Raw genomic sequence first — 22,931 nt, 5'->3', positions numbered from 1 at the left:
TGGGAGCGGGTCAGGGGAGAGGGGTTCTGGTGGGGTCCTGGGCATCTGGCAGTGGGAACATTAGGAAGTGTCCAAGGGAAGGTGGAGGGGAATGCAGAGAGAAGGAGGTGGGAACGCCAGCCTGGAAGCCAGAGCCATGGGAGAACTTTCCAGAAGGAGGGCATGACCGTCAATATCCCCAGATACTGAAAGGCCAGGAAAGAGGAGGCCCCAAAGTGTGCATGGGGTTTGGTGACCCGGCGGTCACTGGGGGCTGACTGCTGGGGTTGGGGGTGCCCGGAGGGAGGGGTTGTGCTGTTGGATGAACGGTGCTGGAGGGTGCTTAAGGGACATGGCACAGGACCCTTGGGCTTAAAGAGGCACCCCAGGGGCCGCCCTTCCCCGCCTTGGCCCCCCACTGCAGTCCCGCCTGGTCTGGGCGCGGTGGGAGGGCCGCCTAGGAGCCACGGTGCGGGGTAAGTGGGGGGGTCAGTTCTTTCGACAGTCAGTACCCGGGAAAGAAGCTGTGAGGGCCCGGGAACGCGGAGGAGAAGAGAGGAAGGGGCTTGAAGTCACAGCCCCCACCCCCGGCCGCGCGCCCGCCACACACCGCACCTGTCCATCCACCGCTGCTGTCCCCGCGGGGAGCTGCCGTCTGCCGGCCCGGGTCGCCCGGGTGGGGGTCTGCCGAGTGAGCTCTGGGTTGGGGGTTCTGCGGGGAAGGCCTCGTGAGGTAGGAGTGCGCAAGGCAGGAGTCGGGCACAGGCGCGCGGGGAGGGGTCTGCGGGCAGGGGCTCCCGGGCCCGCAGTCGCTCTCCGAAGCGCGGCAGGAGGGCGGAGGCGCGGGCGGGGACCCTCGGGCCGCTCCCGCCCCCGCCCCCGCCCCCGCCCCCGCCCACTCCTCCTCTCAGTCCGCCGCCGCCGAGCGTAGCCGCCGGAAAGTTTGCTAGTGGCTGGCGCGAGGCGCGGGCGCGGAACCGGCGCCGACCCTAATCTGCAGCGCCGTGGAGAGGAGCGGCGGCCGGCGCCTGAACAGTGCGCGCGGAGGGCTGCGGGGATCGCCGAGCGGCCGGAGCGGCGCGCGGTGAGCACCTGGGCCAGGCTCGAGGACACGTTCCCGGCCAGGGGCCGAAGGCGGGAGCGCGGGACTGGCCGGCGCAAACCCCTATCTTAGGTGGGAGGTTTCGGGCCCCAGGTGTCGCTGTCCTCATCCCCGTCAGACACCCCGTTCCCAACCCCAGGATGCGTCCTTCCAGCTCGGACGGTCAACCTGGTTCCGCACTATCGAGAAGGTTGGGGGTCTCAGCGCTTCCCCCGTCCTCTCCTCCCTGGGGAGCGCGTCTCGGGGGGGAAAAGGGTGGGGTGTCTGTGAGCACCAGGCGCTCTGTCCTGCTGCCCCTCTCCGCTCCCGACTCCTCCCTCCAGCACCCCCGCTTCCCCGCCACCCCCCCGCCCCGCGCATACACGGAACCTCGGAGACACCCCCAGAGGCGCGAGGGGCAGCCCGGCTTCCCTTCAGCGGGCCCCTGCTTCCCAAAGCTCCCCAGCAGTATCTTGGTTACCCGGGTTTTCCCGAGGGGCCAAGGGGCGTCATCCGCGGAGCCTACACTTGTCACTTTGATCCGCAGGGAGGGCAGGTCACTGGCCTGACTGACTGCTCCTTCCTCTCCGGCGGCCCCCACTCACACTTCTGGGCCGCAGGATTTCTGCCCCCACCAGAAACGGACTGACTCCTGAGGTCTGGGCGCCCGCATCCTCCGAGGACCTGTCCGGGCTGTTTTCGGCCCTTCTGTGCTGGGGGATGAGGGTTGGTGGGGGAGTAGCACCCTGGCCCACATCCAGGCCCGCCCTGCCCCCACAGAGTGGGAGGAGGACGCAGGAATCGGGCTTTGTCAACAACCTGTGGCCCCTGATCCCGCCCTGGGGCCATGACCCTCCGCTACTTGCTCTGGTTTCACAAACACCCCCCACCCCCATACCCATCAGAGGCTGGCAGGCCTCAACCACACCCATTCAGATCCTGGGAGGAGCTGGGGTGACCAGCACCCCACTCTCCATGGAGATCCACCCATCCTGGGCGCCCCTCCCCCAGCTGCAGGTCTGGGAGTCCTGGGGCATCCCCAGGGGGAAACTGGGGAAACAGCTGAGCTTTGAGCACCCAGGAGTGGTGCGTTCTGCCAGGCGGGGAGACAGAACACTGGCCAGCCAGCCCGTGGTGTAGAGAGGGGGCTGGGAAAGAGAGGAGGGGGTGAGCTGGGGCCGGGAGAAAGCTGGCCCTCCTTCCCACTCCACCAGTCTCTGATCCTGAGCTATCTGTGCTGGGCAGGTGCAGTCCAGGGCCGGAGAGGGAGCGAAGCCTCCAGGTCCATGAAGGGAGGAGACTTGGTCCCTGACCGGTAGTCCCCCGCCTCCACCGGCCACCGGCTCCCGTGCTGTGCCAGGAGGGTAATAAGGTGGAAAACAGCAGCCCCGACGCCAAGGCCAGTGGGAGGCTTGGAGCGGCACCTGCACATCCCAGTCTCGGCCCCCATTCATTCAACAAATATTTATCCCTGGGGCTGGCAGGCTGCCTCTGGGGTTGCAGTGTCCCCCACGGAAGGGAGGGGGCCTGCACGTGCTAATCTGTCCTTCCCTTCAAGTGGCAAATCTCATTGCCCTCCACGGTGTTGAGGAGGCAGGGACTTTCCAAGTAGGGAAACTGAGGCTCTGAGAAGTTGAATTATTTACCTTGGTCCCGGGACCAGAACCGGGCCTTGCAATGTCACCCTCTCCTGTGGCGGCAGCCTCACACCTGGGTGCTCAGGGCAGGAACCTCAGACCCTCAGCCTTAAACAGCTGAAAGTCGTTACACAGCCCCACACTGCCCAGTCCTCATTCAGAGAAGCGTCTAGATATCTTGCCCATATTCCCTTGACAGGCAAGGGAGCCTCATCCACTTCTGCCCGTTCTTGTGTTTCTATCAGAGACTTAGTGAGAGGTATCATCCTCTGCCTCTTGTATTGGTGGGGGGGTGCTGAGGCCCTGATCCCTAGGGACGTGGGGCCACCGGTGCTCTGAGCTGGGGTACCAGCCTGTGATCTGTAGGTGCTGAACCGTGTGGGGTGAATCTTCAAGGATTCCCAGCCCCACACACCAGACCAGGGATGGGAGTAGGGGTTATGGAAAGGCCTCCCTACTCCTCTGCTCTGGCTGCCATTGGAGGGGCAGTGAAGGAGGAGCCCCAGGGCAGCCCATCCCTCTCTCCCCTCTACCCCGGGGCTCAGCTCCTCTCTGTGGTTCCCAGACTAACTGATCCCTAGCTGGAAGGCAGGCTGCCTGGGTGTGGCCCCGCCTACCTTGGGTTCTCCTAACAGCCCTGGGAGGTCAGCAAGGTGAACTCCCACTTTTCAGATGGGAAAGTTGAGGCACAGCCTGGCCACCGCACCCCAGCTGGACTCTGAGGGGCCGACATTTTGCCTTGGAACTCCTCACTGGACTATCCCCGCAGCTTCATCCTCCCTTCACCACCGGCTGCAGGGCCTCTGGGCAGGGGGCAGTATCCTTCCTCCCCATGTTCCCTGCCTGCATCTCCACTGTCTACTCCACCCCAGCCATCCCTTGTCACTCTCCCCTTGCCCTGCCCCCAGAGCCTCTAGCCGTTCAGGCGGCCCCTGTCTCCCTGAGCCTTCCCAGCCACCTCCCCTCCTCCAGCAGCCGGTCGCAGTGCCCCTCACCCACCTGGCTCCGTGGCCTCGGTGGGCAAGGGCAGAAGACTGGGCTGTTTGATAAGAATCAGGAGATAAGGCCCCTCGGGCTGGGGACACCTGAACTGCCCCTTGCCCTCCACCCGCCTGGGGGCTGCTCCCCTGAGAAGGCCCGCTGCTCTGGCTCCTCCACCTGGGCCAGGGCCTGGGGACCAGCGACTCCTGGGCCCTGCCTCACCAGGCCTGACCTGCGCTGGTGGCCCAAGGGCCAGGGCGAGGAGCCCCACGGCAGGCTATGGTCCGGGCGCCCACCCCGTGGGGTGGCATCTCAGGGTCCCGTTAGGGGTGCAGAGTGAATCACAGAGGATCCCACGTGAGTTGGCCCCGTGAGGGCCCATCTGGACTCTGATGGCAGGAGGCTGAGATCCAGAGTTGTCCAGGAACCCTCCACCTTCAGTCACAGCCTGTATCCCTCCTCCCCACCTTCTCCCTGGCTTCTCCCAGGCACTGCCTTCCAGCCAGCCAGTTTCGTCCATCTGTCCATCCATCGGTCCATCACATGCTCACTCTGTGGCAGGACGCCATCCACAGCCCTAAGGGGGCTTGCATGAGCAGTTCCTAGGGGCCCCACCCCTAGGCCCAAAGGGAAGCCCCTCCCTACTGCCCTTGTGGAATTCAGTGGATCAGAAGACGGGCTCTGGAAGCAGTGACACGATGACCTACGGGGCTGCTGATGCCCCAAATGCAGGCTCTGGAGAGGACCAGGAACCTCAGGTCCCCCCTGCAGGCACCACGAGGGCAGGGGTCCTGTGTCTGAGCCCCTGGCAGCTGGCAGTGCTAATCTCAAAGGAATGCGCTGCAGCTGCCTGTGTGCTATGGCCCACGGGACCCAGGAAGCCCGGCCGGAGTCTTGGGCGGGGCCCAAGGGAGCACCTAGACACCCCAGTCCTGGGCAAGGGGGCATGAATGTGACAGGGACCACCCTAAGCATATGCTTGGCACTCCTGGCCCCTGCCGAGTCTGGGAGCTGGCCCAGGGCCACCTTGATAGCCATGCCCCTGGGGACCACGTGATGGATGGTCCTGGTACCCTGCCCCAGCCTGCCGTGCGGACTTTCCCAGGAGCTAAGAATAGGTGGGAAAAATAGCCAGAGCCCAAGGGAGGAGTTGGGCAGCTAGGGAGGCTGCTCCCTCCTCTGACATCTTGGTACCAGGCAGGACTGGGGCCGCTTAACCAACATGTAGGAGAGGGGCTCTGGGACTGTCAGAGCCGTCACACAGACAGTCACGGGCTGTGAGATGGAGCAGCCCCCAGGACCCTGAGCAGAACCCCCAGGCGCAGGGCCAGACCCCCAACCTGCCACTGGCAGAGTGACCACTTCTGGCATCCCCTCCCTCCCAGCTCCCACTTCGTTAGTAGGGTTCGGGGACTCAGAGGGATGGTTTTAGGGGAGCAGGACACCCTGCTGATCACAACGGAGACCAGCTGGGCCTCTTCACTCCTGGGTGTCCCTGCACAGACGCTGCTGCTCTGATACTCAGCAGCCCCCAGAGGAGAGTGCACCCACGAGGACCTCTTTGCCCCAGCCGTGCAACCCCAGCCAGATGTGGGGGGCAGCTGCCCAGAGGCATGCCCCCCATCCTGCCGCGCTGCCCCCACCTCCTCCTGCTTCTGCTGCTGGGCTGCCAGGTGAGCGCTGCTGCCAGTCCCCCTGTCCCACCAGCCTGCCTGCCCCTCATGCAGACGCCAGCCTCTCCCCTCCGTCCGTCCATCTGTACCCCCAGCCGCAGGCCCCCTCCGCTCAGGTGATGGACTTCCTGTTTGAGAAGTGGAAGCTCTATGGCGACCAGTGTCTCCACAACCTGAGCCTGCTGCCCCCCCCAACTGGTGAGCCCCGCCTTCGGCCTGAGTCCAGTCCCCCCAACCCCCACAGGTGAGGAACTTGAGCCGTAGAGAAGCTGGTGACTAGCCCAGGGCCACAGACCAGGACGTTTAAGAAATGGTAGAACTGCCCCCGAACTGGGGTGTTTCGTGACCCTCCCCTGCTGCTGGGCACCCCTCAGGCCCAGGCCCTGGACACCGTCTTTCCTCCCACGGAGCAAAGCCTCGTGGCCCAGGAGGCAGACAGTGTGTGGGGGAGGTGGACCGAGAGGGGCAGGCAGAGGGCACCAGGGCTGGTGAGCGGGAAGGAGATGGGCCATTATCTGGAGTGCTCAGGCAGACTTGGGTACAGCGTTCTGGACAAGTTTTGAAGATCACTCAGGTGCAAAGAGAGAGACTGGGGCGGGAGGAGCTGCCTGGGAGGCCGAGCCATTGTTTGGGGGAGGGAGGGGGCCGGTGCTGGGTCCAGAAGGATGCCAACAGAATTGGGGTTCAGCCTCCAGAGATGGAAGTGCTGCTAGAAGGGCACTAGGAAGAGGGAAGACCCTGGGTGGAGATGCGGAGTATCTGAGGGGAGGTGGCTGGGCAGAGCTGGAGCTCAGGACCAGGCTGGACAGAGGCGTCCAGGGCAGGCAGGATGGTCAGGGAGACTTGGGAGGCTGCCTCCGGGGTGGGGGAAGAGAGCGTGCAACAGGGGGCTGTGCAGGCCAGGCCCTGCTGAGGAGCAACCCTGTCCCCGCCTCTGCAGAGCTGGTCTGTAATAGAACCTTTGACAAATATTCCTGCTGGCCGGACACCCCTCCCAACACCACAGCCAACATCTCCTGCCCCTGGTACCTGCCCTGGCACCACAAAGGTAACCACAGCAGGGATGTGGGGGGTTTGGCAGAGCGGGCCCAGCCCAGGGGCGGGGCGCTGACCAGAGCCTGCCCCCGCAGTGCAACACCGCCTCGTCTTCAAGAGGTGTGGGCCTGATGGGCAGTGGGTACGTGGGCCGCGGGGGCAGCCGTGGCGAAATGCCTCCCAGTGCCAGATGGACGACAAGGAGCTTGAGGTCCAGGTCAGCCCATGGCAGGTGCAGTGGGGGCTTGTGGGGAGGGGCAAGATGGCCCTCTCCAGCCCTGACTGGCCACTGCGATTTGCAGAAGGAGGTGGCCAAGATGTACAGCAGCTTCCAGGTGATGTACACTGTGGGCTACTCCCTGTCCCTGGGGGCCCTGCTCCTGGCCCTGACCATCCTGCTGGGCCTCAGGTATGCCGACCGCCCTGCTCGTGGGGGGCCCCAGTGGGCGGGGAGGGTGGGGACTGACTCGCTGTCGCCACAGCAAGCTGCACTGCACCCGAAACTACATCCACGTGAACCTGTTCGCGTCCTTCGTGCTCAAGGCCAGCTCTGTGCTGGTGATCGACACGCTGCTCAAGACCCGCTACAGCCAGAGGATTGGGGACGACTTCAGCGTGAGCGTCTGGCTGAGTGACGGGGTGAGCTCCCAGATCCGGCCTCTTGGCCTCCGGGCCCTGGGCGGCAGGCAGCTGGGAGGCCCGCACTCATGCTGCCCCCGCGGCCAGGCAGTGGCCGGCTGCCGGGTGGCCGCGGTGTTCATGCAGTACGGTGTTGTGGCCAACTACTGCTGGCTGCTGGTGGAGGGCGTGTACTTGCACAGCCTGCTGAGCTTCGCCACCATCCCTGAAAGGAGCTGCTTCCCCCTCTACCTGGGCATCGGCTGGGGTGAGTGGGCCGGTGCGCGGGGGGCCGGCGGGCTGGCCGGGGCCACGGGACCACAACTGTTCTCCCCCACAGGGGCCCCCATGCTGTTTGTCACCCCCTGGGTGGTGGTCAAGTGTCTGTTTGAGAACATCCAGTGAGTATCTGACTGGAGGGTGCGCCAGCAGGGGGCTTCGCCTCTCCTGGCCGGGAGGTGCTGGGCTGGCCCTGTGGGGAAGGGCCATGTGGTTCAGAGTGTGGGAGTGGCTCAGGGGCTCTCTGGCCAGAGGCAGTGGGGGGCACTAAGCAAACCTGGTTCCCCGGGGGCGGAGGTCATTGGTAATTATCTCCCTTCTTTTCCTGAGGCACTAATTAGATCCCAAGGAATCAGGGGGAGGGGGGCTGCGAGGCTGCCAGGACACAAGCAGGACCCACCCTGCAGGTGCTGGACCAGCAATGACAACATGGGCTTCTGGTGGATCCTGCGCTTCCCCGTCTTCCTGGCCATCCTGGTGAGGAAATGAGGCACCTGCTGGCACCGCAGGGAGGGCTGGGAGGCTGCTGGACTTGGCCCCCCAGCCCCTTCCTTCCTCATCGGCCCGCAGCAGCCCGAAGAGACAGACAGCATCCTGCCTGGGTGGACAGGGAGGGAGGCCTGGCACTCACCCAGGACACTGGCTGGTGCCCTGGGCCTTGGGCCAGGTTGTCCATCCTTGACTGGGTGCCCACAGCCCCAGGGCCCCAGGAGCCAGAGTCTGTCTGGCTGCTAGGCCCACATCCAGGAGGGACAGGTGGGGGCCAAGAGCTGCCCTGAGCTGTGTCCCCCCCCCACACACACAGATCAACTTCTTCATCTTCATCCGCATCCTTCTCCTCCTGGTGGCCAAGCTGCGAGCCCACCAGATGCGCTATACTGACTACAAATTCCGGTGGGTGTGGGCGTTGAGAGTGGAGGGCGCCAGCCGGCTTGCGGACCTGCACACCCCCTGGGGGCCAGAGGGAGTGTAGGTGGGGGTGGGGGCACCGGACCCCCCGGGGGGCGGGGCTGGGCCGGTGGCTCAGTCTCTGCCCCCGCAGGCTGGCCAAGTCCACGCTGACCCTCATCCCCCTGTTGGGGGTCCACGAGGTGGTGTTTGCCTTTGTGACTGATGAGCATGCCCAGGGAACCCTGCGCTCCGCCAAGCTCTTCTTCGACCTCTTCCTCAGCTCCTTCCAGGTGCCTGCCCACCCCTTAACCAACCGCCCAACCCCCAGGCCAGCCTGGGTGCAGCCCTGACCTCCCCCATCTCTCCAGGGACTGCTGGTGGCTATTCTCTACTGTTTCCTCAACAAGGAGGTAGGTGGGGGGGGGGGTGTCTGGAACCAGCCCTGGGGTTGGGGTCAGGGGGAGTGTAGACACCCCGGCCCCACCCCTCAGGGGTGTGAGCCCTTTGTGTACACCTGCACTTACCGGGCTGTTTCCAGGACACTGGGTATCAGGCCTGCTGAGATGGGTCAGCCTCAGCCCGTCCTCAGGGAGTGCACCTGAGGGTGAGGGGGTCCGCAGGTGTTCCCAGACCCCAGCGTTCTGTGGTGACAGAGCCTTGCCTGGCTCCACACCCAGGGCGCCACACAGCCCTTGAAGGCCAGGGGGTTGGGGATCCTGAGAGGGTGGCACGGGCAGGCCCTGGGACTGGCCCGACCCGCCTGCCCACCCCAGGTGCAGTCGGAGTTGCTACGGCGCTGGCACCGCTGGCGTGAGGGCAAAGCACTGCAGGAGGAGCGTCATGTCGGCAGCCACAGAGCCAGGCCCACTGGTGGCCCCCCCAGTGAGAAGCTGCTGCTCTCAAGGGGCGGTGGCAGCAACAGGACTAGCCAGGACCCCTCTGTGGAGACCAACTGGGCTGGCGGCCTCCCTGGATTGGCTGAGAACCCCTTCTGAAGCCCCCCGAACTCCAGCTGTGGCTGGAATCAGGTGCCCAGAGAGGGCATCACTGGACAGTCCATAACCGATGCCCAACAGAGGCGAGAGCGTGGGAGCCAGACAGTGCCCCGCTGTCCACGTGTTCCCCAGTGTGGTGGTCTGAGGGGCACCTGCTCTGTGCCGAGGGGTGGGGGAGGGGGTGTGGCGGGGAAGCTGTTCTGTGAATGCATGCCCGTGTGTCCCCGTGTGTGTCAGTGTGTCTGAGAGAAAACATGTGTCCTCCAACAATAAAGAGCTCTGTGCTCACCATGGGTGGAGAGCTGGGCTGGAGGAGAGGGGCCGGCTGGGCCCAGGGCCTCCCCGTGAGAAGGGAGCAGCCGTGGACGGCCCGTGCTGGCTTGCTCCTTCTAGACTTCTCCTTGTTGCCCCATCATACAGGTGAATTGGAGCTGGAACCCGAGGGTGTGCGTGAGTGGTGGCTGGTGGTACCCCACCAGCACGTGCCGTCCCCAGCCCAGTTCAGGTGGGCTCACCCCCACCCCAGGCCAGAGTGGACGAGCCCCACTCAGTCTTGGCCCCTCAACCCCCGAAGTGTCACCATTCACCCGCAGAGGGGCATGAAGGGCGTCAATGGCCGAAGGAAGCCACCGACATCGCAGCCCTTCTACCAACCCCACTTGAACAGCCCTGGCTCCCTGCTAGAGCCGAAGCCGGGGCTGGACTCAGGCCCAGCAAGGGCATCAATGGATAATCCAGAACTAGATAATCCAGAACTGGATGTCCTCTACTGGCCTCTGCTTCATCCCAACTCTAGCCACCCCACCAATCGCAGCCCTTGTAGCCGACTGAAGCGGGGAGAGATGGACCCCCCAAATCGAGACTGTCCAAGTGCAGATGCAGCAGTTTTCCAAAGACTGCGGCACAGCCCAACACAGCCACTTCACAGAGAATCACTGCAGTCCTTGCTGCTCCAAGCGCATGCGGAAGGGCAGCCGTGTGTGAGGGTGCTGCCCATTGCCTGGTGGGTGGGTACCCTGCTTGGCAGTCAACGAGGGCTGGCACTCACGCAGGAAGAGCCAGGTGGTGCGCCCTGAGTCCAAGCTGCCCCCCGGGGCGCGGTGCATCTGATGCAGAGGGTGGAGGCAAGTGCAGGAGCAGTGCGAGGACTGTAGTCACCCCTCAAGAGCGCCCCTTGTGTCCGGTGCCATGATGCCTGTTGGGGGGTGTGCGTGGAGCGGGGGAGGAGCAGGGGCTCTGTCAAAAGAGGAAGGGGACACGGAAGCCAAGAGCACAAGCCAAATGGGCGAGCCAGGTGGCCCTCATCCTAGGAGCTGGTGGGGGGTGACAGCCGGGACCTGTGGGGGCGGGAGTGTCCATAGTCCCTGCCCAGCCATGTGGGCTGGAGCTGCTCAGGCAGAGCTGAGCTAATTGCAGCAAATGAAAGGACAGGAGGCCTCTCAGGAAAGGTAAATAGAATTACTCACCTGCCAGGCACTGGGGCCCTCCTGAGGGGGTCCTCACCTCGTGCCACCGGATATGGCAGGGAGGGAGGGGCAGGAGGTGAGTTAAGGTAGATTGGGCTCTCCTGCGGCCCAGGTGGGATGCGATGTTACTATGATCCGTGGGGACTGCAGGGCAGGGAGGCAGTGTGGCTGGCTGCACCTTTGAGGACCTGAGACCCCTGACCTTGAGGCTTCAGGTCACTTCTCATCTCAGGCTCCCCAAGCCCTAGTGCTCCTTTGAGCCCCTGCCCACAGGGACACCCCTGCCAGACCTCCATGCCCAGAAGCCGCACAGGGAGGGCACAAGTTCTCCTTCACACCGGCTGAGCTTGGGGTTGGTGACTGCCCTGCAGGTGTGCCGCTCACCTAGGGGCCTCCTGACAGCCCTCCCCAACCTGACTCCCTCTGCCCTTGTCCTCTTTCACCCTGTCCCTGTCCCCAAGGGAACTGGAACAGGCCGGTGGAGTCAGGAGTGGAGGTGGAGGCCTGGAAGGGGCTGGGCTCATCCAGCCAATAAACACTGGCTCTGACCAGGCTGTCCTGCAGGTGGGATGGTGGGGAACCTGACTTTCTAACGCAGGACTCAGCACCCACACAGCATCACCCTCCATTCAGGAAGACGAACACTCCAGGCCCTCTAACCCTTCCCCATCTCTACTTCCCTTCCCACTTCCACCCCAGTCCAAATCTCAGGCCCTTCCCCTAAAAGAATGCATGGGAACCACCCAGCACGTACGTGTGTGTGTGTGTGTGTGTCCCCACATGCATGCTACTAAAATGAGTGTGAAGACCAAGAAAGAGGAAAACATGGACTACAATAAACACTGATGAAACCTAGGAGAGTTGAGGGGCATCCCCAGGATGGCAGCTGTGTGCCAGGCAGAGTGGGTCACTGCGGGGAGGGAGCCTCAAGCAGGCCAAAAGTACAGGAGAGACACCCTCAAGGGGATCAAAGTGACTGAACACATTGAGAGGAGATTTAGATGACCTGGTGAAGAGTTCAGGACTTAGTACATAGAAAACAGCAAATGAAAAAAGAACACAATAACTTCAAGGAAAACAAAAAGTTGGGCAGAAAAAAAAAAAATCACAATTTACCACAAGGCTCATCTCTAAATATATAGACATCATAATGTAAATACTCAACACTGATGTAACCAAAGTTATGAGAGAAAAATCTAGGGAGGATAGCGGATGGTAAGATCACGTGTGTAGTGGGAGTGGGGGACAGAATGAAATGGGAAAACCAAGAAGTAACAGTACATGTATGCTATTTAGAAATAGAAATAAAAACGAAAGAATCAGCAGAAAAGTTGAAAATGGCTGCCTCTAGGTGAGAGGGTGGGAGGAGAAGTCTTGAGGGCTGCAACTAGCCAGAACTCTGACTGCCTCGGCCTCCTCCTGGACACTATGGCAGCCTTCAGCCCCAGGTCGTCCCCCACCTAACCTTTCTCTGACTTTGCTCTCTACTGCTCTCAGTACCTGGTCCTGCTTCCTCCTCCTCTCCCTGAGTGCAGTGCCCAGGAATCAGGTCCCACCCTCCTCCCTTCTTTATCAACCTTAAAAAAAACACCAATATTCAAAGTACTCCCAAACTATATCTCCAACCTCTGTGGCCCTCCCAAATCCACTCTAGACTCAGCTTCCCTCTTGGCACCTCCACTCAGACATCCAATGGCAACTTAAATTCCACAGTCCATATCCAACTCCTTACCTGCCCCCTCACCCAGCTTCTTCCTCCCACGATTCACTTGAGGTGGCCCTCCTGAAAGGTCTCCCCGCTTCTACCCTGAACCCTGCAGCCTATTCTCAACACAGCAACCAGAGCAATCCCTTTACATCCAAAGTTTCCTCCAGTGAATCCCACAAGCATCCACATCTCACCTCAGTTTACAGAAATGCAGGGGACAAAGGAGTCTGTTAACACTACAAAGATGCAACCGGTGAAAAACAGAGTTTGGGAAGCTCCAACATCAAGTATCCAGCAGGTCTTCAATCATAAACGGGGGGAAATGTGGGAGAAGGTACTGTGACTAAGAAAGACTTAAAGGACATATCAAGCAGAATCAGCCGATGCACTTGGCCTTTCTATTCTGAGTCTATAACCCATGTGGAATATATTATTTTAGATACTAGGAGACTATGGACTGGGTTAGATGACATTAGGGAATTGTTGTTCATGCTTAATATACATGAACATGCTCAGGAAGTATTTACTAAATTCAGATTTTGACAACAGTAAAAGCTTAAAAATCAGATTAAGGCCAATCTCCTATAAGAGGTCACCATTTCCACATATGTAAGATCAGTAATAAAATCTACTCTCCGCCCCCCGCGTTGTCAGCACTAAATGAAAGCAGACAGTAATATGAGCGCCACCAAGGGTAGAACATGATGGAGGACTGGGCACTCCTGTTCCACCAGGAAGCTCCCCTCATCTCCTCTACCCTCACTGTCTGAGAGGGAAAGAGTTGTCTCCAGCCACTCATGGTCAGCCAGGCAGCCCACTGTGCTGGTGAGGGTTCCGTCTCCAGTGCCCCCATCCGAGTTCCTCACCCCCAACCCCAGCACAGTCTGTTAACCACATTCCCACCTCCAAGGTGTTCTTGGCAAAGACGCCAAGTCCAGGGCCTCTGTTTCAGAAAATCTAAGTTGGCGGGGAAAGCGGGAATGAAAAGGCCTTGAGGGGTGTCCCATGGGCCCATCCACACAGGGGCAAGGTACCACTGCTAGCGGGAGGGTGGCTGTGGGCAGGGGAGACCCAGATGCTGGGACCCAGTGTGGCCCCATTCCCACCTTCCAGCCCCACAGGAGGGAGGAATGACCTAGAGAGGGCTGGGAGCAAAGTTAAGTCAATTTTTAACCAACACAGCAAGAATACTAGACATTCCCCGGTGTGCTGCCAGAGGGCTCCAGCACCCCTTCGGAGAGAGGCCTTTGAACCACCACAGCCATACCCTCACTTTACATGGGGAAACTGAGGTGGGACAGGAGAGTGACATGCCCCTGGGCTCACAGCAAGGCCATGACTACAGTCGCCAGAATGCAGATGTCCAGGCCCTGCTGAAGTCTCGTGACTGAGTGCCCTGTCAAGTGCATCCACAAGGTGACTAACAGTGACAGCAAGCACTAGCACTGGGCAGCACCCAGGAGGCAGGTGCTGACCTCCACTTGAGGAAACGGATGCTTGCAGACTCAGCAACTTGCCCAATGCCACAAGTGCAGCAGTGGCCTGGCTGGACATCACCCCATCCTTCGTGGTCTAGGACACGCTGGGTGGAGGGCATGTGTGCCTGTGTGCCCTCAGCCTCTGGCCACAGGTCCCTGCACCCCAGCCAGGCCACGCCCACCCCCTTCCAGCCACAGACGGGGGTGCTGCTTGGGTAACCCAGCCCAGCAGGCAAACCCTTGGCAGGATGCCCCACAGGTCCCTGGGGAGCAGACAGGCCAGTGCGGTTACAGAAACTTGGCTCAGGGCCTGGCACCAGCCAGCACCCACTGGCAGCAAGCCGTGGCTGCTGCTTATTCCATGAACCATCCTTCCTGCACCCCCACCCCTGGGGAATTCCCCCCAGGAAAAGAAACCTCCCAGAGCCACCTGTGGGGCTGCTGGAGCCCCAGAATACTCTAACAGGAAAGGGTGTTCCCGAAATAAATTCCGGTTTGTCTTGTCTGCCTGGGCTATGTCCAGGTTTGAAGGCTGAGTGCACTTGGGGCGCTCTGAGCCCAGCAGCCACTCCTCCATCCAGACAGCAGAGGAGCCGCTCCCCAAGGAGCTAGTGCCGCGGAAGGATGTGGGATGTGTTACCTTCCAGGGCCCCCACCTCCACCTCCCACTGCCCCCCAGGAGGCCCAAGCCCCCTGGTGGAGCCCAGGGATCAGACAGAACTTCTGGGCCTGGACCATGACCTTGGATTCCCAGCCCTGTGTGGGCAGCCGAGACAGGGGCCTCACAGACCAAGTGGTCAAGCCAATGCCACCCCGCCTTTATTCACTCATCCTCAGGTTCCAGTCAGACACTTGGATTTGGAGGGCACAAGAAGAAAAAATGGCCCTGAAGACCCTCCCAACTCACTGCACAGGGCAGGACCCACTGGACAGCCTCACCAGCTCAGGCCAGCCCCGTGCCCCATCCCAAGGGGGGGCCAGGCCTGGTTGCCCAAGACCCTTGGAGGGGGCACCCAGCAGTGTCCCAGGCCCAGACAGCTGGTGCCATCCTGAAGCTGACACAGGGAAGGAAGGGGCCAGGTTGGAGAGTGGGGTAAGGGGTCAGACACTCCCTGTGTTCAGGCCAGAGACGCAGCAGGGGTCGGTGGGGGACCCGTGCTGGGCATGGGTGGGCTCACCCTTGTCCTGCCTCCTGGCCACCTCCGGAGCTAACCCAGCCCAATCCCACCAGCACAGGAGACAACAAAGGCCCCCTCGTCTCCCTCCTGATCCTGGAAGTGGCCGGGGGTAGGGGGGGTGGGGGCAGAGGAAAGTGAAGGGAGTTAGGGTCAAGGCGCTGGGGAGCAGGCAGGGCCAGGCAGCTCGAAAGAGCCACCTAGGCCCACGGGAGGGCAGGGGCTGGCAGGGCCCAAGCCCTCCTAGTGTCGGGGGTAGCTTGAGATCCCCCAAGAGGAAAGGAGGGGGCTCAGGGAGAAGGGGCAGGCCTCGGCCATCAATCATGTCCTGGTTCTGGGGTTTTCAGCCTACTGGAAGCAAGGCCCCCTCGCCCTCCCAGGAGGTGGGCCCACAGGAGAGGAGGAGGCCAGCAGCAGGCTGCACCCAGATCTCCCAGAGGCCAAGGGAGGGGCACCGGCGCGCCTTAGGACTTCTTGGCGTCCTGCGTGTTCCGGCGTTTCAGGTCGCTTAGGTCGATGGGCTTGAAGGCTGCCAGGGGACAGAGCGGTCAGCGGTGGGCGCAGGTGGAGAGGCAGGGTCTGTCCCTCGTCCTGCCCGTCTCTGAAAGCCCTGGGACCCAGCCCACCCTGCCAGGCTGTCTTGGAAGCAGGAAGCAGGTGGGCCTTCCTGCCCCCAGCTCAACCCCCTGGCTGGCCCCTCCCTCCCAGGCCAGCCCCACTCACTCTTCAGGCTGGGGTTAGGGACCTTCTCCACATACTCCTCCACCAGGCCCCGCTCGCTGCCCGACATCTGGCTGCGCAGGTCCCGTTCCACGCCCTGCCAGGCTGCAGGAAGCAGGGGTGGTCAGGGGCTCTAGACCCCCAGGCCTGCAGCATCAGGCAGTCTGGCCCAGTCAGTGTCCAAGCTGGAGGACACCCTCTCCTGACCTTTCTCCCCCAATCAGAGTGGCCCCGCAGGGCCCCTGCCCCCAACTCCCAATTCACAGCTTTTGGCCCCTTGGCCTAGCCTGCTCTTGACTTGACGTTGTCCCCAACACATCCTCATTCCCTTGGGGAGCCCTGCCCAGACCATGCCCCTTTCAGCCTCATGGTACCATGACCAGAGCTGCAGTCACAGAGGCATATGAGACCCACTGGGGTACAGCATTTCCTCCAGGCAGGCCCCCCATCTTTCCCGCCTCCTCCATCCCCCACCTCCTGGCACAAATGTTGTGCACACACGCTCACACACCCCCTGCCACACCACTTCCAGGATGCCTCAGGTTCCCCAGGGTGCACTGTCTTCCACGGCACCCCTCTCCTCGAGCAAACACCACTGGCTCCAAATACTGCCTCTTCTGGGGTGCTCCCTGTCAGGAACACCATAGCGCTGACCACCTCCCGTGACCAGAGCTGGGTCCTCCCACCTGCCTGGGGCGGAGTGAGGGTACAGGGGCAGGAGGGGCTCAGGGGACCTGGCTGGGGGCACCCCGTGTACCTTCGTAAATGAAGCGCACATTCTCCTCGTGGGCCGGGGTGAAGATCTCGCTGCTGTTAGGGGGAGAGCGGGGGCTACTGTTCCTCTTGCCGTTGTAGACGACTCTGGAGACAGGGGAACTGGGGGAGCCCGGCCAGTGAGGAGGGGCTGGGGGCAGGCCCCTCCCACCTGGAGGCCACTCCACTGCCCAAGACCCACCTGGTCATCGCTAGGGCGTGTGGTCCTCGCACTCCGTTGCCCGATCCCCTCGGCCTCTGGAAGGGAAGCCCACGACACAGGAATGGGATGGAGACCACCCTCTCCAGAAGGGCTCCAGAGATGGGAAGGGCGTGGGGTGCATCTGCCTCTTCCCTTTAGCTGTGGCCTCCCTGCCTTCCAGGAGACAGGGTGTAGCCACAATCCAGCTGACTAAGGGTGCGGCAGGGTCAGCCAGATGGGGCTGGGCCGGCGACATGCACGAGTCAGGGCAGCATGAGTTCCGAGTGGCCCCGGCACTTGGACCACTGCTGCCTGGGAGCACCCTCCCCAGAGTCAGGCAGCTCTGTTGACATTCCCAGTTCACGTCTCAGAACACCAGTGCCGGCAGAGTGTGGGTCTGTGGGGAAAGCCTGCGGTTGTCCCAGTGCCCTCACTGCCTGCAGGGCCTAGTGTGTCATTTCTGCTGAGCCTCAGTTTCCCATCTGTAAAATGGGGATGTGCTTCCCAATGGTGAGAAGCCCAGCAGAGGCTGCCCAGCTTCCTGGTCCCTGGGGTGTGACGGGAGGGCTGTGAGCCTGGAGGAAGTCGCCAGGCCCAACCTAGTGACTGAGACGCTGGGGTGTGTGCTGTTTACAGCCTCTGTCTCAGCCCAGGGGACTACACAGCCCTGGATGGGGGTCTGTTTTTAGGCTCACTCTCAAACCGGCCAGTTGGATAATGTGCTCTCTCTGGCTGAGGACACACACCACAGGGTGAGGAAGCTGGCTGCACAGGGCCAGTCCCAGGCCTGGCCTTGCCCCAGAGCAGGGCAACCCCAGGTGCTGGGGCTGTGGGGGGAAGCCTGGGAAGGGCCTTTGAGAACAAGTGCCTCCCCCACCCACCCCTGGAGCTGAGGGGCCCCAGAATGCTTAGAGCATGTAGCCACAGCCCCTCCTGAAGGGCCAGGAGGATGAGACATGGTGGGTACTTCTTCTCTGGCTCCCTTGGCCTTTAAACACCCGCACAGGGGGACTTCCCTAGCAGTCCAGTGGTTCAGACACTGTGCTTCCACTGCAGGGGCCTCAGGTTCAATTCCTGGTCGGGGAACTAAGATCACACATGCTGCACAGTGCGGCCGGAAAAAACAAACAAAACACCTGCACAGGTAAACACAGCCCAAAGGATGAGGCAACAACAACAACAACAAAAGCATAAAGCCAGTTTCCGGGGGGGGTGGGCACGTGGAACCCTGTGCCCTCCCAGGGGAGAGGCCCAGCTCCTCACAAAGTGACTTCTTTCTTGGACTCGGGGTATCTCGCTGCCCATGGTTCTCCTGCCCAGGCGCCAGCCCCATGAACACCAGAGCACAGAGGGAAAGCCCTCTCTGGCCTGAGGGTGCCGTGGGGACACTCAAAGGGCTCAAGAACACTCAAGTCCCAAGGGGCTGTCGGCAGCAGGATGAGGTGGGAGGCTCCAATTATGCAACAGGAGGGAGGTGCCTGAAGGATCAGCCAGCCCCTGACCACTCTAGGCTGGCCCCTCCTGCCCAGGCCCCCTCAGCCCTCCTGCAGTCTGTCCTCTCGGACCTGAGTGGCCACTTCTTCAGGGTACCTGCCTTCCCAGCCTTGCCCATCCCTGGGGCCTCTCCTTCCAGGGCGGCCTCGGCCTCTTCTGGTCACAGCCTCTGGGGGCTGCCGGGCCTTTATGGGCACATGCCTTTGGCCTAGGGCCCCCTGGCTCAGTCTCAGGCCTAACTCAGCTCACAGCTCCTGTCGCCCTGCCTGCACACATGCACGTGCACGCGTGGCTCTGGGGTTCTCTGGGCATCTACCTGCTCCCCTTGGTCACTGAAGTCCCGAGGCCTGTGCCCCGGACCCCTGGAGCATTCACTCTCCACAGTGGGCACCCACCCCTCGCTGCCGCCACTGGCTGGGCTTCCCGACCAGAGGCTAGTGTCCCCCATAAACCATGGAGCTGTGCACCTGTCACTGGGCGCCTGCCCACACAGATGTGCTACTTGAGTTACAAGGTTTCTGGTGCCCTGGACAGAGTGGCCCGGAAGCACCTCGGCCAGGTGCTGGACACCCTCTCACATCCTTGGGACTTGAAGGACGAGTAAAATGACTCTTTAAAAAGGAGTCATCGTCTGCCTCCTCTCAATGGGGGAGGTCACACCTAACCAGGTCCATCTTTAATGGCCTATGTCCTACCAGCTGGCCTTCCTAGATGTGAGGAGCCCTTGAGTCCTCCGTCTTCTCCCAGCAGTTCAGCATCCCTCCAGGGGCCTTTCTCCTCAGAACCTGTGCTGGCCCTACCCTGCCCCCGCTGAGATCCTGCCACCTGGCGGGACGCAGAGACACCAAGGCTTCTCCCGAGTGTACCAGCAGCTTCCCGAGAGGCCAGGTCCCTGCTGCTCCCCTGAAGACAGAGGGACAGTGAGCTGCATTCGCTCACCTTCATCACCTCCTGGGGCTCCTCCAGGGAGCTGGGCCCCCATGCTGACCCCAAAGGAAATTTCCATGAAAAGCCTAACAAATATGCACGTCCCATGACAGCTATTCCAGTCCTAAATGTGTATCCAAGGGAAAGGGCCACGTGGCCGCTGAGAGGTGCACCGGAGTGACCAGAGAAGCCGTACTTGTCAGCGCCCAGAGGGAAGAGCCACTGAAAGGGACCAATATACACGGGGCCTGTTTCCACTACAGAAGGTGACAGCCGCAAGCACGAGCCACAGCAACAGTGGGCAAATCATACCACTGATGTCAAAGACAGAAGCCTGGGGACACACAGCTGCTCCAACAGAGAGGGCTGAGCCGCAAAGGCATGGATGGGGGAGGGAGAACAAGATCAGGCAAGAGATGACCAACAGGGCAGCTGGACTCAAGCAAGACCTGGACAAAGAGGTCACCGCTGGACCAGCATGACAAAATCTCCATCGACCTAGTACAAAGGGTCTCAGTGGAGCGAGGGGAGGAAGTGGGACCATCAGCCAAGACTGCCTGTCCCTGGCTGTGAAAGGAGGTGCGAGGCCTGGGCTGACAGTGGCGTGTGGGGTGAACCCGAGCACGTTTACCGCCCAGGGAAAGTGCTGAGCAGGGCCACTACAGAGGTCGGTATGGAGGGGCCAGGTGACCAGCAGGCTGGGGAGAATGGCATGCCTGGAAAAGTGCCAGGGACACCTAAACAGGCCCAGCAGGTCACAAGAGTCCCACTGAGGTTGGAGCCTCAAGTCCATCTGGCCAGCAGGGAGGGAGCATCCACTTCCGCAAACATCTCCCTCCCTTTGTTTTCTTTCCGACTTTTGCTCACAGTGATTATCAGGCACAATTATTTCCTCAAGACTGGAGCTCAAAACCTCATCACATTTCCTATATCCCATCAACTCTGAGAAACTTTTTTTCCTATTTTAATAGCTTTGAAATTGGGCTGCCTCTGGCAATCACCAGCACAAAGGTTAGCAGCATTTTTCCATTCTCAGTGGACCACTGAGGCCCAGCTCACACCACTGAGGTCTTAGATCTGATGATGCAGCGAGTCTCTCCTTGGCCCACAGATCTCAAGCCTCCACCCATGTGCTCTTCAGTTACTTCTTCCCATTCCCACCCACCCCTGGTCCAACATCCACTGCTCACCCTCCAACCCCTGTGTCGGGACAGTATCTTGCACTATTCTTCTCCATCCCTGGTACACGCCATGCCAGCACGATCTTCCCAAGACCCACCCTGCCAAGTCACTCCCCACCTGGACACTACCACGGTCTTCTACTGCCATCAAGCCCTCAGTCTGGCCACAATCTATCTCATCAGGTGTCAACAGCTACTGGGCCCCCCCTCAAACACAGTCTGTGCCTCAGAGCCACCTCTGCTGCTGCCGGCGCCACGGAGAACCATACACTGCCCCCCAGTATGCTCTGCAGGCCTGGACTGTTGTCCACGGCTGACTAGCCCATAGCGGCCAGCGGGCTGCATGCTCGGCACCAGGCAGGGTCCAGAACCACTCTGTGAGTGGCGGTTGTCCATCCCTGCTCTGTTGCCCCTGGGCAAATCTCTTCCCTCTATGGGCCTCAGAATCCCCATCTCAGCCAAAATATTCCCAAGACTGTTCACCAGGCCTTCCTGCTCAACAGGGACCCAAGTATAGCCACACGAAGCTACCATCTCAAACAAGATCTCCGTGACTGCTTATCCAATATGATGGTGGACAGGGCAATCACAGAAGGAATGTATTGTCCAGCTGGGCACTTCTGAGAGTAAAAGGGCTGCTGTTGATTACGAAGCGTGAGCCAGGATACCCCTGAGCAAACTGAATGCAGAGACAGCCCACTCAGGCGTGGCGGAGACCCACAAACGTAGAGCACACTGTGAAGGGGCAGCAGCGCCGCTGGCCACAGCAAACATTTGCCAAGGGCTGATTGTAGGGCAGCCACTGCACTGAGCGAGGTAGGACCCAGATAACCCCCATTTTGTAGGTCTGACAGGTGAAGCAACCTTCCACCCAGCAGAATGGGGTCTGGACCCCAAGGGCCTCCCAACCTCTGGGCCTCCAGGGCCACAGCAGTCAGGGCTAGGTCAAGATGGCTCAGCTGGCTTGAGCACCTGAGAGCCTGCCCCCACCCCTGCCTGTACTCCTGGCAGGTTCCTGACCCCTGGCACTGATGTGGTTCTGCTCAGAGACAGGGAGGGAGTCCTTCTGGATGGATCTATGTAGCACCTTGCTCTTCCATGGGAACAAAGGGCTTCAGAGACCTCCTGGGAGGAGGCATGGGGGGTGGGGGGTGCCAAAGCCCAGTCTCCAGGCCCCCAGTCTTGAACTCCACCCCCCCCACAGCCATCTGCCTAAGGACGGGGCGAGATGACACTCTGTAGTCTGGGAAAGTGACAGTGGACATTCTAGAATTAGAATCAATGATGCAATTGCAGCCACTCTGTGTTCCTTTAGAATTTTTGATAGGTACTCTAATTTTCTCAGACTCCACTTCCCCTTTATATTCGGTGTCTTTAGGGCTCTCAACAGCCCAGTTTCTACCAATGAGACTTCTAGAAAACCATCTACCACCCAAGCAAGTGCCAGCAGGACACTGTCGTATTAGATGCCAAATGGGCCTGGCAGTCTTTTGAAGTCCCCCAGGCAAAGCCTCTAAGCACTGCACCACCCCTCCCCGACTTTCCTGGTTGTCAACAGCAGCTTCCCTCCCGAGCAACAAACCCCAGTGTGTGCATCCCCCTCCCTCCTCACGTGGAAATCTCGCTAGCCCTTCCACTCACCCCAAATCAAGCCTCCTCCTTCAGGACTCAGCTCCTGCCCCCTTCCCTCCCCACCTGCACGCCTCTCTAAAAGCTCTGGACACTCCCCACTGACATCTCAAAGCCTTTGCTCAAAATGTCCTGCCTACCCAAAACTATCGCGCTGGTCCCTGGGGGCCCGGCTAACGACCACCTTCTCTGGGAAGTCTCCCTGGGACAGGTCAGGGACATGACTTGTGCGCCTCCACGTTACCTGAAGTTTCTCACAACCTGGGCTGCTTCTGTAATTGGAAATCTGATGTCTGCGGCCTCCCCGCTGCGGCTCCAGCCCACCCCGGCAGCCCCCGGGGCCCGGTGAGCTCCCCGACAGCGGGCAGCCTCTTACCCCCTTCCCATCCCGCACCCGGCACCGCCCCTCCTGGCTCAGAGGCCAGGAGCTTGGGACAGGCTGGACGGCGGCGGAAGGCGAACCGCGGGAGCCCGGCCAGCCGCGCTCAGGGGTCAGGAAGCATCATCAGGGCTGCTCCCCGGCGACAGGTCGGCTGCAGCTTCAGGGGCGGAAAAGGGCGGCCCGCTGCCCCCTCTGAGCCCCGTGCCCGGCGGGCCCTCCCCGCCCCACCGCGCCCCTCCCTATCCTCCGCCATGGCGGGCCGGGCGCCCCACGACCCCGCCCGGGGCCCTCCCCTAGCGGCCGCCGCGCCAGGGCGGGTCCCGGCCGCGCCCGCCCCGCCCCCGCCCCCGTCGCCGCCGCCGCCTCACCTCGCCCTCTCGGCCGCCGCCACAGCTGCCAGGGGCCCGGCCGGAAGTGACGCGCGCCGCCGCGCACGCGCACGCGCGAGGGCGCCGGGCACGTGACCGCCGGCGCGCGGGGTAGGGGCGGAGCCTGAGGGGCTGGTGTCTGTTGGGTGTGGAGTTGGCGGCCGCGGGGGACGGGGGATGGTGGGGTCGGGCTGTCGAGGCAGCGGGATTCTGGGGGGTCCGGGCCGTCGGGGTCGGGGTCCTGGGACAGATAGGGCCGGGGGGCAGCAGGGTCGACGA

At 61.6% G+C, this 22,931-nt stretch overlaps 2 protein-coding genes across 6 annotated transcripts; one reads left to right on the top strand and one right to left on the bottom strand.

Annotated features, from left to right (window-relative positions):
* Window positions 1-888: 888 nt before the first annotated feature.
* GCGR (glucagon receptor) lies at window positions 889-11,489 on the top strand. 3 transcript variants are annotated; one of them, XM_067020527.1, is made up of 15 exons: window positions 889-1,063; window positions 2,306-2,424; window positions 5,182-5,351; window positions 5,447-5,549; window positions 6,292-6,399; window positions 6,482-6,603; window positions 6,689-6,795; window positions 6,869-7,025; window positions 7,113-7,272; window positions 7,345-7,405; window positions 7,691-7,760; window positions 8,089-8,177; window positions 8,326-8,464; window positions 8,543-8,584; window positions 8,948-11,489. In XM_067020527.1, the coding sequence occupies exons 3-15, from the start codon at window positions 5,292-5,294 to the stop codon at window positions 9,167-9,169; spliced, it is 1,440 nt and encodes a 479-aa protein (XP_066876628.1). In that variant the 5' UTR covers window positions 889-1,063; window positions 2,306-2,424; window positions 5,182-5,291; the 3' UTR covers window positions 9,170-11,489. The 3 variants fall into 3 exon arrangements, with proteins under 3 accessions (XP_066876628.1, XP_058903602.1, XP_058903601.1); XM_059047619.2 differs by lacking the exon at window positions 2,306-2,424; XM_059047618.2 differs by having other exon boundaries at window positions 890-1,063; window positions 6,869-7,272; window positions 8,948-9,456.
* A 3,129-nt stretch (window positions 11,490-14,618) lies between these two features.
* MCRIP1 (MAPK regulated corepressor interacting protein 1) lies at window positions 14,619-22,732 on the bottom strand. 3 transcript variants are annotated; one of them, XM_059047652.2, is made up of 6 exons: window positions 22,279-22,391; window positions 22,147-22,174; window positions 16,672-16,727; window positions 16,474-16,592; window positions 15,720-15,821; window positions 14,619-15,525 (listed from the first exon to the last, which is right to left on the bottom strand). In XM_059047652.2, the coding sequence occupies exons 1-6, from the start codon at window positions 22,287-22,289 to the stop codon at window positions 15,461-15,463; spliced, it is 381 nt and encodes a 126-aa protein (XP_058903635.1). In that variant the 5' UTR covers window positions 22,290-22,391; the 3' UTR covers window positions 14,619-15,460. The 3 variants fall into 3 exon arrangements, with proteins under 3 accessions (XP_058903635.1, XP_058903637.1, XP_066877799.1); XM_059047654.2 differs by lacking the exons at window positions 22,147-22,174; window positions 22,279-22,391 and adding an exon at window positions 22,653-22,732; XM_067021698.1 differs by lacking the exon at window positions 22,147-22,174 and having other exon boundaries at window positions 22,279-22,515.
* Between the last annotated feature and the right edge of the window lie 199 nt (window positions 22,733-22,931).

The sequence above is a fragment of the Kogia breviceps genome, chromosome 19, assembly GCF_026419965.1.
Source record: "Kogia breviceps isolate mKogBre1 chromosome 19, mKogBre1 haplotype 1, whole genome shotgun sequence".
Classification (NCBI taxonomy): domain Eukaryota; kingdom Metazoa; phylum Chordata; class Mammalia; order Artiodactyla; family Physeteridae; genus Kogia; species Kogia breviceps.
This window is presented reverse-complemented; position numbering and strand designations above follow the sequence as displayed.